Source organism: Mytilus edulis, chromosome 3 (genome assembly GCF_963676685.1).
Source record: "Mytilus edulis chromosome 3, xbMytEdul2.2, whole genome shotgun sequence".
Lineage (NCBI taxonomy): Eukaryota > Metazoa > Mollusca > Bivalvia > Mytilida > Mytilidae > Mytilus > Mytilus edulis.
In genome coordinates, this window is record NC_092346.1 from 55,448,026 (window position 1) to 55,462,637 (window position 14,612).

Genomic DNA, 14,612 nt, shown 5'->3' on the forward strand with positions numbered 1-14,612 from the left:
ACATCTTCTGTTTTATATATACTTGCATAAATATAACTACAGTTTAGTTAGAGATTTGAAAAGATAGATTCACATATTCTTTTGCATGTTTCTTATATAAAAAAAAGGACATAGTCATTCAGTATTGATAAAGCGAAGAGCATATACAATATAAAAAAAGGTCATTCCTCTCTCCAGAACTATCAGAATAATCCATCATAGAACTGTCCTGAATAGTACTAGTTGACACCATCAGGGTAAACTAGATTAAAAGGTAAGATATAGATAATACCTTTATAACCGACTGTGTCAAGGTCGTTAAAAACTTCCATCATCATATACATTCATAGTATTTTAAGAAAGCTTAAAAGTAGTCACATATATAAAATTTCTGTGACAGAGACACTTGCTTACTACTGGAAATAGTTAAGAACTGGATACAAACAGATATGTACATAGTCATTGGCCATATACAGACCCAGGAAGAATTTTAGGAAGCAATGACATACACGAACAGCTATATCATAGAACTTAGGCCATAAGTGTCCATTCATCAGAATTTTATAATTTCCGAAAACAAAACATTGGTACAAAAATGTATATTCTGAATACTCCAGCTCGCATTATTTTGGCACAATCTTTATGGGGTGTCTATTTATTGTAAAACCGCTTTTGTTTTAAACAATACACTTACATTTGGCCAACAGAAAGGTATCATATTTTTTGTTTTGATTTTGAACAATAGAATATATTCCCTGCAGAGATCTTACAAAGGCAGTAATATGAGGCGTCCAGGTGGTAATACATTGTCTATATTGGGAGCATGTATGCTATTCATTTGCTTTATTAAGCAACTTCTTTTCCTCTATATAAAAAGCATGAAACATTTTGCATATTTTGATTTCAAAACCCGTGCCTGCAACAACGTAGTTTGGAGGAAAATTTGATATACCTTTTTTTATAAACAAGTGTTCTGTGAATGCAATTACAGTGTCTGTTCTAATGTGGTGATGTACATTTACGTTTATGGATATAATAAAGGTGGAGCATTTAAATATTCCTTTTATTCAACGCAAACGTGTAACAGTGACAGATATTTTCATAAATTGGATTTAATTAATTGGTTTCTGAAATGATTTAGAGCTGAACATACATATTGATAGACTTTTTTTATAAGTTTTTTTTTTTTCTAAATTGTTATGTTTTGTATTTGCTTTCAGTAAAAAAAAAAAAAAAACATTTCTTAATTTAGATTTTTTTTGCAGATTTATGTGTCAATGATTCATTTACATTTCCATTTTAAAGGAAAAAAGATAAAATTTGAGCTTCATTTGAAATGTTCAAAAACGTTTGATAATACAAAATGTTCTATGCACATTAGGAACAAGTTATTTTTTTAAGTGAAACCCAGGGTAAATTACAAAAAGGGAAACATGACCAAATAGTATGAAATTCAAAACAGTGTAGCTGTGGCCATTGATTGACCCATCAAAATCATCCATTGACTGGGACAATTTACGTGAACGTTTGTCTGCAACAACCACTGTTCATGACGTACCTACGATAGACATTTAAACTGTGGGGTCAACAAAGGTTTCTTAACGCCTTTAATTATGAAATAATTCGAAAAATTAATCAGGAATAACCTTTGTGTTTTGATTTATATAATTGATATAAATCAAAATATCGTGTTATTTCTGATTAATTTTTCGAATTACTTTATTTAGGTGTTGAGAACCTTTGGTGACCCCATAGTTTAAGTGTCTTTAAAAAGTACATAGTGAGCATTGGTCGTTACATACAAACGTTCACCTAAATTGTCCCAGTCAATGAATGATTTTAATGTGTCAATCAATGGCCACAGCTACACTGTTTTGAATTTCATACTATTAATAGCCCTTTTTTATAATTTTTTTTTTCTAAATTGTTATGTTTTGTATTTGCTTTCAGTAAAAAAAAATAAACATTTCTTAATTTAGATTTTTTTTGCAGATTTATGTGTCAATGATTCATTTTCATTTCCATTTTAAAGGGAAAAAAATAAAATTTGAGCTTCATTTAAAAATGTTCAAAAACGTTTGATAACACAAAATGTTCTATGCACATTAGGAACAAGTTATTTTTTTAAGTGAAACCCAGGGTAAATTACAAAAAGGGAAACATGACCAAATAAGACATTAAAGACATATCAACCATAGAACTGCATGGAAAATAACTGTCACAATCCTGACTTGGTACAGGTACCAAAGTCACATATTAAATTGTTAACAGTTCAAATAAGTAACAAATATTATGTTTCAAATATTTCCCATTGCAGGACAGGAACTGCCTAAATTTTTCGAGTGCAGCCTCCTTCGAAATGCTGTTCATGTTTCATTTTCGGTGTAGAGTTTAAAATGTTGTTTTAAGTCATGGTTTAGTCCGGCTTTTGTGACTACTTGTTTTAAATTGTTGCCTTGGTATATTCTGTCCTTTTTTCCATGTCAGACAACGAATGTTGAAAACAAAATGTTCAATGCCCGAATAACTTTGTATGTTTTTATCATTCCTCCTGAGTTTTTTACCATTTAAAATGCTCGTAATACTTTATATTTACTGATGCTGATAGAATAATATTTTATTAAGATATTTTGGTTATTTAAAATCAGTTTATTAACAAAATTGATGTTTTTTTGGCAAAATTTTGATATTTCTCGTTTAATAAAAATGTATTTATAGGCTAAATTTTTACGATATAAAGACATTAAAAGTACAAATATCATTAAAAAGTATCAAATATTTTATGTCATTTTACCAATGCATCGTTTTTGTACCTTTCAAGTTTTCATTATTTTTTCTAAAAGATTTTTCGTAAAACAAGAAACTTGAATTTACTTTTCTACTTGTTACCATATTCTAGGACAATCGTTTTTTTTCACAAAAAAAGCTAAATTAGAGGATTGTTGCTTAAAAAAACACTCTTCAATGATACCAGGCTTGTACTTTTTAACGTCAGACGTGCTCCTTGTTACATAAGGATCGCCAGTGGGTCTCGAATTAAATCAGTAGGAAGGCATTATGAAAAATAATATTAACAGTTTTTAAACCAAACAAAGAAAATGTAACCAAAAAACGATAAGGATGTATGATTGATCCTAAGTGTTTCAAATATAGAAAAATTTAAGCGGAACGGATAATAAAAAGTAAAATAACAAAAATACCGAATAAAAATGACCGCACCATTAATGTTTCCAGCTTTTTTTTTAGCAGTGGCATCGACCTACTGGACCCATTAAAACCACCAATGATAGCAGGCTAATAATTTAGGTTAAAACGAGATTATCAATGACTATAGATATTTTTCATTTTCGTAGGCCTGATCCAAACATCTCTTCCCGCTATAAGTAAACCACATAATGTGACTTATCAGCGAGTTTTCGTTTATCATGATAAACACAATGGGTGCCGTAAATTGAGCAGAATCTTCTAAACGTTGCAGTGATAATCATTATGCTCCCCAATCTTAAGTTTTCTTTGTATATATTTGTGCACTGCTGGTTGCTGTTTTTCATCAGGCCATTGGATTGTCTAGAGAGGTATGGGAGTTCATCCTTATTGATTCTGTTTCTACTTATGAATAATTAGCTAACTTTCCATTATCTTCGATATCAATTAACCTTATGTGTTTGTAGAAATAAGAAGATTCGGTATGGGTGTAAATGAGACTACTTTACATTCAAGTCACAATGTGTAAAACAGCAATAATTAGTATTTGGAAGTTCAATCAATACTTATACAATAATAATATAATGACAAGTAGCAATGTGCAAAAGCAGCAATGATAAGTATTTAGAAGTTCTATCAATACACGAGATAGACTTTTTATATGTTAGTGAATAATACTTGTACTAGCACAAAGATTATGACAGTCAAAGCATATAATGTTTTACAGAATAGCAACTATACTAACAAACAATGAAATCAATGAAACAGTATCAATTACACACCACAAGCAGTGAAATAGTCATATAGGTAGAACTCCAGGGGGTTAATATGATCATATATACAAAATTTAAAACAATAGAATTGTCACTTTGCAGGAGATATTTTATCAAACAAAAGAAGAGACGGAGCGATCAACTTAGGTTCTATAAAAGGCAGGCGACTTTAAACTTTCTTCATAACACATTTGTTGATTTAAAAACTCTGACGAAAACCAATCTAAGTATAGTTCAAAAATGGTTTGCTACGAGAACACTGTTTCCTGTGCCGTTGTTGGTGATGGAATGGTAGGCAAGACATGCCTTGCTAAAAGATTTGCTGGAAACCAGTTATCTGAACAATATGTTGCTACAGTTGCAGAAACAACAACTGGATCTGTGTCTGCTTATGGTGACAAGTACAGCGTCAATATCTATGAAGATCAATCAGCAAGATGCAAAACAATAACAGAAGCTGACGTCATTGTGGTATGCTACAGTGCAGTTGACAAAGAATCATTTGAAAACGTCAAATCCTTTTGGATTCCAATGGTCCGAAAACTAAATAAGAAGAAACCAATTGTTTTAGTCGCTACACATAGTGACATGCGTGATGAGAATAATACTGACCATGTAACAGACACTGAAGGACAAAACTTTATGAAATCAATTAACGCTGACTATTACAACAAATGTTCTGCTGCTACAAACGAAGGAGTAAAGAATGTCTTCGAAAGTGTCGTCTGCGCCGCTATTAGATATAGAAAAAAGAAAACCAATGTGCTTAAACGTGTTTTCGCACGATGAACTTGAACTTGTCTCTGCCCGGAGATAAACATTAACTACACAAATCTTGTGTAAAGAATAGCAAAACACTTGCTGTAAACAGACTTTGCGATAGAAGGAGATGGAGGTGGAATGTACCACTGGTGTACATTCCGACAATGGATTAAAATATTGCTGTCGAATTACAGTGTTTGAGATGGAGAATAAGTAGTTCCGGTGATGTTCAAGGACATGAACTTAGAAAAACAATATGAAATCAGTCATATTTATGAACTTTAAAGAGAAACGAATTGACTTAGTGAAAAGACACAAACAATACTTGTTTATTATTGTAAAGATGATAACAACAATTACTTTAATTTATGTTTTAAAAATAAATTTTACGAAAAAAAATATTTGTTCTCTTAATATTTTATTGATTGTATATTGAAGGAATGACCTGTAAAGGTATAAATACTACTTAGTTACAAGTTTAGACTTAAGTTCAAATAAGAATGATGTTGTATTGCATGAAGACATTGATAAAATAGAGACATCATGAATACTACTTCTCAGAGAAAAAAAGACGAAAAACAAACAACGGTCCAGTAAAGAATAAGTTGTACAGCACATTTTTAACACAAGTTTTAAGATCATAAAAAATTTACCCAACCTATGACAATGCTTTAGGGTGAAACAGAATGCAAAAGTTACGAAAGGGACATTCAAAACACATAAATCAAAACTGAAAACACAATGGCAAAAACGAAAATAAAAAACAAAAACCTAAGAAAGCTACATAACACATAGAAAACTAAAGAATAACATACACGAAACCCGTCGAAAAAAATTTGCTTAGGTTATGTTTATCCGAAATATATTAATTAGTCCTTTATCTGTATTTAAAAGGATTTTTTTATTGACCATGGTATACCTTCATCTTACATTAGTGTTTTCGAAGTTACAATTTAGTGATTGTGCTCATTAAAAATCACGAAATCTTTGTTGTAAACGACATGTCCTTTTAATCGACCAAACAATAATATGAAGCAAAAGTACCATTCGAAAATAGTAAAAAAGGAAGTTGAAATCATCATGATTTGTACTCAAATGTCACACCATATCAACAGAGAGGTATCAGTAAAGGTTTGGTGGTTCGCTCGTATTGTCAAAATTGTTATCTATCGGTTCAATCTCTATATATATTGAACAGAAAATAGAAAAAAGGAATTTCCTCCAGATTTTTCTTAAAAACCCATGTATAACGTTTTACTATTCCTCAGTGTGTATTTGCACTTCTATAACGCACGATAACAATCAACGTCATCTTTGTTAAGTGATATGTATTTTTTTATAGAAAACTGCTGAAGCCTAAAACTCTATGTTGTTTTAATCAATCTGTTATACAAACCCAATAAGACAACGAAAAATTATAAATTGTACGACAAGTTTTTTATTTTCTTTTTTAGGCCCGGCGTTGTCAATTTTCTTTTCGAATTTTCTAGTCTGCATGTCCTTTTGGTATTCTTCGCTTTGCGTTGTTGTTATCGCTTAATAATTTTTATTAACGTGATACGTGATCTGAAGAAATATTTTTTTTGTATATTGTTGTATTTTGTTAACATTTTGTTTTGAATATTCCCTTCGTATCTTTTGCCTATTTTTATTCCGAATACCTGAACATTTTACATAGGTCTTGAGAAATGTTTCTCTATTTTAAACACAATTAAGCTGTCGTATGAACATCATATAATAGTAGATCATGACTTGGAATTGATAAACCATTGGGACCATAAAATTTACGAAAAACTTAACAACCTTTATTTGAATTGGTAATCTTTTGTTGAGTTTTGATTTTTCATCTTGTTCATGAAGTATTCATGATGTTGTCTATAATGATGTGTTTTTATTTGCATTAAAAGCAAAGTGTGTTACCCAGTAACATTGATATTTTGTTTAAATATGAATATTTTTCATTGATTTTTATCAAAAATTAATTGACTGTAACAACCTTTACATGTCATTCCTTCAATGTATTGCGAGTACATATCAAACAAAATAAACACATTTTTTTTTATAAGATCATTTATTTTCATTATATAAATCACTGTTATTATTTTACAATAATATACAATAATAATTTGTGTCTTTTCACCATTTAAGTTTTTTTCTTCAAATTCATTCTCATAACTAATTTATAATGTTTTTCAATGAATTATTACGTTTCCCTTTAAGTTGATACTGATGACTGATTTCATATTGTTTTTGTAAGTTTGTGTCCTTGAACATCATCGGCACTACTTATTCTCCATCTCAATCACTGTAATTCGACATTAGTATTTCAATCCGTCTTTGGAATGTACACCAGTGGTACATTCCATCTCCAACTCCTTTTATCTCAAAGTCTTTTGGTAGCAAAAGGTTTTGCTATTCTTAACACAAGATGTGTTTAGTAAATGTTTATCTCCGGGCAGAGATAAGTTCAAGTTCATCGTGCGAAAACACGTTTAAGCACATTGGTTTTCTTTTTTCTATATCTAATAGCGGCGCAGACGACACTTTCGAAGACATTCTTCACTCCCTCATTTGTAGCAGCAGAACATTTATTGTAATAGTCAGCATTTATTGATTTCATAAAGTTTTCTCCTTCAGCGTCTGATACATGATCGGTATTGTTCTCATCACGCATGTCACTATGTGTAGCGACTAAAACAATTGGTTTCTTCTTATTGAGTTTTCGGACCATTGGAATCCAAAACGATTTGACGTTTTCAAATGATTCTTTGTCAACTGCACTGTAGCATACAACAATGACGTCAGCTTCTGTTATTGTTTTGCATCTTGCTGATTGATCTTCATAGATATTGACACTGTATTTGTCACCGTAAGCAGACACGGACCCAGTTGTTGTTTCTGCAACCGTAGCAACATATGTGTCTGAGAATTGGCTTCCAGCAAATCTTTTAGCAAGGCATGTCTTGCCTACCATTCCATCACCAACAACGGCACAGGAAACAGGGTTCTCTTGGCAAACCATTTTGTACAATTTCTGTTTAAAATCTTTAAACGTGAAATAAGCAAGTAGAAAAGTGTTATGCCAAATGTAAAATCTTCAGCCCTTTTATAGATCCCGAGTCGTTTGCCTGGATAATTCCATTGTTTATAAAGATCTCCTACTAAGAGAAGATTGTATTGTTTATAAATGACAACCCTGTGTGATCAAATTTACCCCCAAGTGTTTCAACCTAGATAACTCTCTCACTGCTTGTGGCTGAAATATGAAACGTTTTATTGTTTTATTTATAGCATTTTTCTCTTGCAGTTTTAGCTTAATGGAAACATTTCTTTGTTAACTTCATGTTATTGAACCTTAATTATGATGTTGTCTAGTTTTTCTTTGTTTTGATATTTGATAGTTTGTAAACTCGATGCAGTAAAACATAATACATTACCAGTAAGCAATACAGTAATGGGAAAGGAAAACACAAAACAGGGTGTTCTGTAATCATATAGTTTAAAAATATAGCAGACGTATAATTGATAAGTAAAACATAATCGGTACCAATTTTACTGTCCTTGGTGCACATTGCGACAATTACTGTTTCTGCAGTGATGCTCAAGACAAAAATATTTGTAAATCAAAAGCTTATACAAAACGGAACAACAGTATAGCAAAAATTTGTTATTCTAGTTTTTAGGTACATCAAAAGAAGTAATTTTACATACCGCATACTTCGTTTAAAAATTACAATATGTTGTCGAAAGTGAAGTTCCTTGCAAACCAGTCAAGAAGGAAAATAAATTATAAAGTCGAACTTTATAGACACTTATCGTAAACAATAGATGAAGCATTTTCTTCAAACAATTATTCAAGTCCAGTAGTCAGCACTTTTTGTGCTGACATAAATTATCATTGATATTGTTATATTTATAAATTAACCGTTTACAAAATTTTGAATTTTTTGAAATACTTCTAAGGCTTTTCTACCTCAGGCATAGATTACCTTAGCTGTATTTGGCAACACTTTTAGGAATTTTGGATCTCAAAGCTCTTCAACTTCATACTTTATTTGGCTTTTTTTAAAACTTTTTTGGATTCGAGCGTCACTGATGAGTCTTTTGTAGACGAGACGCGTGTCTGGCGTACATATAAAATTTAGTCCTGGTATCTATGATGAGTATATTAATATGAAAATGATGACTCTTTTACTATAGTTAATACACAATTTTGCTTACACTTCAAACTTCGAGTGGGTATCTATTCATTATTTACTTGCCTTTGTTTTAAATGATTGTATCAGTCACACAGAAAGCTATTAAATGAATTGTTTTGATTTTGAGCAAAGAAACATATTCCCCACAGAGATATAACAATAGGTGTAACATGAGGCGGCCTGGTGGTAATATTGTCAACACAAGGGACATATTGCGATATTTACATGTAATGGAACTTGGTTTCCTCTATATATAAAGCTTTGATACTTTGCTTTTTATAATACAAATCAAGTTTATCTAACTAGCTTGGATGAAAATTGTATGGAAATATTTGGATTAACAAGTGTATTTCTTGATGTCTTGTGTGCGTAATTAAAATGCTGCAATGCATGTGGGGAAGTAAATACGATTTCATCAAAATGATTTCGCGATGATTTGGATATAAAACAACGTAAAATGTCTAATATGACTTAACATTAGAATGAGGAAATTCACAGTGCCAAAGTGATACAGTAGATAAATATTTTTCTTTAATTGGATGTTATTTATGGATTTCCACATAACGTTATGACTTTATTTGCATATTCTAGACATTTTTTAAAAAGGACCTAGTGCATGAAAAATAAATTTCAATTTCTCATATTTGTTATCTAGATTGTCAGGTGGTATATTTATTCTTTTTTTTTACTCAATTCACTGTAGCTTTTATTTTCCTTTACATTATGAAGGGTTCACGTAAATGGGATCGCTAATTAGGTTTAAGTGAACAATGTACCTAAATAGGAAAGGTTGTTGGTAATTTAATGAAAATAGATAATTTATGTAAGCCTAAGCTGCATTTGGTTTGAATTTCGATCGAAAATGAACTTGGATCATAATGAAAACCTTATACAATGTATTTGAGCAAAACGTTTTCTTCTGGTCATCATTTCAAAATTAATAAACGACTAAATAAACCAGGTAAGAGCTCAAAAATATTCTTCCCTTTCGAGAAAATAGTCAGTTATACACATTAGGATTTGGAATATCAATAGTGGAAACGATTCAAAATCAGTAAAAGGAAGAATTCATTACTAATTATCATTTCATGTATCTGTGATATGTTATTCTGCAAAAAACAATCAATTCAGTCATTAGACAATAGGATCAGTTGTTGAATAAAAAGCTGTTGCAAATGAAATCAAATATCAAATATATATTCTCACAGTAAATGCTTAAATAAATAGAATCAAATGGTACTTTTTGTTGTTTTCCTGTTTTATTTGTTAATATTAGTTGGTCAATGTTAGCCTTGAGAAACGTCTGGTTGCGTACATGGCAAATGTCTATTTAAAGTTTCCTGCTCCTTAATAAGGCAATAATAGTATATCGGTGTAAATAACCTGCTTAAGAGGTTTTAGAGTCAAATTGATTGACATTTCTAGATGGCTTTTCAGACTGAATGTGCAGGTTGCTGTCTAAATGAGTTTGCCATATGCAATCTTTACTTTCTATTTGTAATGAACTTCTTATTTAAGTTAATCTACACATATATACAATCGGGCCCTTTCTATATTCCTTTGAAATGATTTACATTGTTATATACAGGCTTTATAGATGTCACTAGTATACTTTTTGGTTACATTTAAAGTAACATAGAGATGTAGCAGGAGTAGTTTACTTATGTTCAGCCCATTTTGAATACACAAACAAAGATACAAAAAATCTTTTAGTGTATCAATTGGATTTCTAAATTGAACGAAACCGGTGCGTTCAGATGGTTTGACTCTGTAATGCAGGACTACTCTGCAATGTGAATCAAGACTTATTTAGATAGATCATACAAAATAAACTCATCATAGATATCAGGACTAAATTTTGTATATACGTCAGACGATCGGTTATTTTATTGATCACATTACAATACTGCTCATGGATTGAATACCGACAAACATGTTTCTAGTTAGTTGCAAAACATAGCAAATGATGACAGGGTATATGATTTTTTTAAACGGAATGTAAAATCTAATTAAAGTGATATAGGAATAAGAAGATGTGGTATGATTGCCAATGAGACAAATTTCCATCCAAGTCACAATTTATAAAATAAAAACAGTATAGGTCTTCAACACGGAGCATATGCACACATATCGTCGACATTTTCCTGAGATTTACTCAGGGTCCGAAAGCTAAGATAACAGGATATCAGATAACCCAAACCTAATGTTTGAAATTTCTTTATTACTATTAAACTTATTAGTAAGAGTAGAACATATGTATCATAGCCAACCCTTCTTCATTGAACAAACTTATCGATAAAAAGGAATATATATATTTTCCTTGGTATCTTTCTATCTTAAGTAACAACACAGTTATTAGCTACATTGCAAATTTAAGTGTTTCATTTAAAAACAAACTTTAATAGCGTTCGTTTCCGTAAATAGTTATCAAAGGTGTTAAAATTAGAATTTGATACGATAGACACGCGTTTCGTCTTCATAAGACTCATCAGTGACGATCATATCAAAATAGTTATGAAGTCAAAAACGTACAAAAATGAAGAGCATTGAGGATTCAAAATTCCAAATCATTTGCCAAATACTGCTTAGTAACGTTTCAAATGTCAATAATAGGGTCACTGCTTCTATAAAAAAAGACTACATTGCTGAAGACAGATGTGTTTTATTTTTCGAAGATGTGATCCGATATATTTGCTTGCATTTATAACTTATGACCTCTTATCGTGTGCAGTACAACATGTGCCATAAGTGAAGCAGGAACTGAGTTTATCTTTGGACTTTAAAGTATTTATGCTGATAACTCTTTGATAGTCTGAGTGTTATTTCTGAACTGCCGGATTTTTCTGTCTAAACTCAAGTTTTTCTTAAAGACATCTGATTTTTTTGCTCACTTGTTTTTTTCTTTTTCTTTAAAGATTACTGTTAAAATTAATATAAAAGGTTGAGATCTTACTATGAACATCTTTTACATGATTTTCCCGGTTTCTTTGATCTATCTTTACATTGTGTATTTGATTCTATTAACATACCCGTAACACGTTATGCAACTAATGTGTTAACAGGGAAAAAAATAGTATTTGGTAGTTAGTTGAAATACAGAAAATTTGTATGTGTTTGTCAACACTAGAACTAGCACTTACATTGTCTACAGTCTAGGTATATGATAATAAAAGTAAACAAAGTTGTCAACTATACACAGAAAACAATGGCATAAATCAAACGATATCAATTTACACACAACAAGCAGTGAAATGATCATATAGTTAGAACTCCAGGGGGGCTTATATGATTACATACATGCAAATATATAAACAATAGAATTTTCACTTTGCAGGAGATATTTTCAAACAATAGAAGAAACAGAGCGATAAATCTAAATTTAGATACACAACGTTATGATTTCAGTTTTGCAAAACATAGAATTTTCTTTTTCGTTGTGCCATATACATATCAGTCGAAAATAAAGTTTTAAGGCTTCTGAAGCGGTTTTGTCCACAACAATTTATCATGATTTTTAATAGACCCATTAACTTATGGTTAACCTGAGAAATGTGAGATAAGATCTAAGCATACCAATGTCATTAGAAGTACCATAAGGTGAACACAGACAGACGAAAGACTGAAATCAGTCGGATAAATATAACCTGAGATTATCTCCATTATTTGATGGAGTTTGTGTTATTAAGTGTCAAGTTTTCTAGATAGTATTTATTTGAGTTTTTTTAATTGTTGTATTTTTTATATGGTCTTGTCAGCTCTCATCATTGCATGAGAAAATTTAAAATCACAAATAAACTCCAAGAAAAATTAAACGAAGGTCTTTAATCAAATGGCAAAATCATAAGATAAAACACATTGAACGAATGGATAACAACTGTCATATTCCTGACTTGGTACACACCATTTTTTTATGTAGAAAATTGTGAATTGAACCTGGTTTTATAGCTTGCTAAACCTCTCACTTCTATAACAGTCGCATCAAATAATGAGAGTTTAATACACCTTCAGTATCTTCTTCATCTGTATTTTTTCTGATATATGAACATTTGACGTGTGTTGGATGTGAACTGAGTAATTTATCCACACATTAAAACAACTAGTGGATCTCGTCTATAATAATTGTTTTTGTTTTATTATAATGGGTTTCGAATATTGCATGTTTTTCGTGGGTTTTTTTATGCCCTCCGACCGTTTTTAATGCTTCTCCTTCGACATGTAGTTGTATCCCATTTATATGTTTTTAATTGCTTTTAAATAAAAATCAAAGTTTTTCCCATTAACATTGATGTTTTGTTTCAATATGAAAACATTTCAATGATTTTCGTCAAAAATGTTACTGACTGTAACAACCTTTCATTCCTTTCACTGTATTATGAGTATATAGCAAACAAAATACATATTTTTCATATAAGATAATTTATTTTCATAATATAAATCACTGTTATCATTTTACAATAATTAACAATAATAGTTTGTGTCTTTTCATCACTTCAGTTTTTTCTTCAAATTCATCATCATGACTAATTTGATATTGTTTTTCAATGAATTATTTCGTTTCTCATTAAGTTCAAACTGATGACTGATTTCACATTGTTTTTGTAAGTTTGTGTCCTTGCCCTTACTGGCACTACTTCTTCTTCATCTCACAATCACTGTAATTCGACAGCAGCATTTCAATCCATCGTAGGAATGTACACCAGTGGTACATTCCATCTCCAACTCCTTCTATCTCAAAGTCTTTTGGTAGCAAAAGGTTTTGCTATTCTTAACACAAGATGTGTTTAGTAAATGTTTATCTCCGGGCAGAGATAAGTTCAAGTTCATCGTGCGAAAACACGTTTAAGCACATTGGTTTTCTTTTTTCTATATCTAATAGCGGCGCAGACGACACTTTCGAAGACATTCTTTACTCCTTCATTTGTAGCAGCAGAACATTTATTGTAATAGTCAGCATTTATTGATTTCAAAAAGTTTTGTCCTTCAGCGTCTGATACATGGTCGGTATTATTCTCATCACGTTTGTCACTATGTGTAGCGACTAAAACAATTGGTTTCTTCTTATTGAGTTTTCGGACCATTGGAATCCAAAATGATTTGACGTTTTCAAATGATTCTTTGTCAACTGCACTGTAGCATACAACAATGACGTCAGCTTCTGTTATTGTTTTGCATCTTGCTGATTGATCTTCATAGATATTGACACTGTATTTGTCACCGTAAGCAGACACGGACCCAGTTGTTGTTTCTGCAACCGTAGCAACATATGTGTCTGAGAATTGGCTTCCAGCAAATCTTTTAGCAAGGCATGTCTTGCCTACCATTCCATCACCAACAACGGCACAGGAAACAGTGTTCTCTTGGCAAACCATTTTGTACAATTTCTGTTTAAAGTCTTTAAACGTGTAATAAATCAGTAGAAAAGTGTTATGCCAAATGTAAAATCGTCAGCCCTTTTATAGATCCCGAGTCGTTTGCCTGGATAATTCCATTGTTTATAAAGATCTCCTACTAAGAGAAGATTGTATTGTTTATAAATGACAACCCTGTGTGATCAAATTTACCCCCAAGTGTTTCAACCTGGATAACTCTCTCACTGCTTGTGGCTGAAATATGAAACGTTTTATTGTTTTTTTTATAGCATTTTTCTCTTGCAGTTTTAGCTTAATGGAAACATTTCTTTGTTAACTTCATGTTA

At 31.1% G+C, this 14,612-nt stretch overlaps 2 protein-coding genes across 2 annotated transcripts; both read right to left on the reverse strand.

Annotated features, from left to right (window-relative positions):
- Positions 1–7,191: 7,191 nt before the first annotated feature.
- LOC139515320 (cdc42 homolog) lies at positions 7,192–7,740 on the reverse strand. The gene has a single exon (XM_071304887.1). The coding sequence runs from the start codon at positions 7,738–7,740 to the stop codon at positions 7,192–7,194; it is 549 nt and encodes a 182-aa protein (XP_071160988.1).
- Positions 7,741–13,737: 5,997 nt separating this feature from the next.
- LOC139515321 (cdc42 homolog) lies at positions 13,738–14,286 on the reverse strand. Its single transcript, XM_071304888.1, has one exon. It carries the CDS (start codon positions 14,284–14,286, stop codon positions 13,738–13,740), a length of 549 nt encoding a protein of 182 aa, XP_071160989.1.
- Positions 14,287–14,612: the final 326 nt, after the last annotated feature.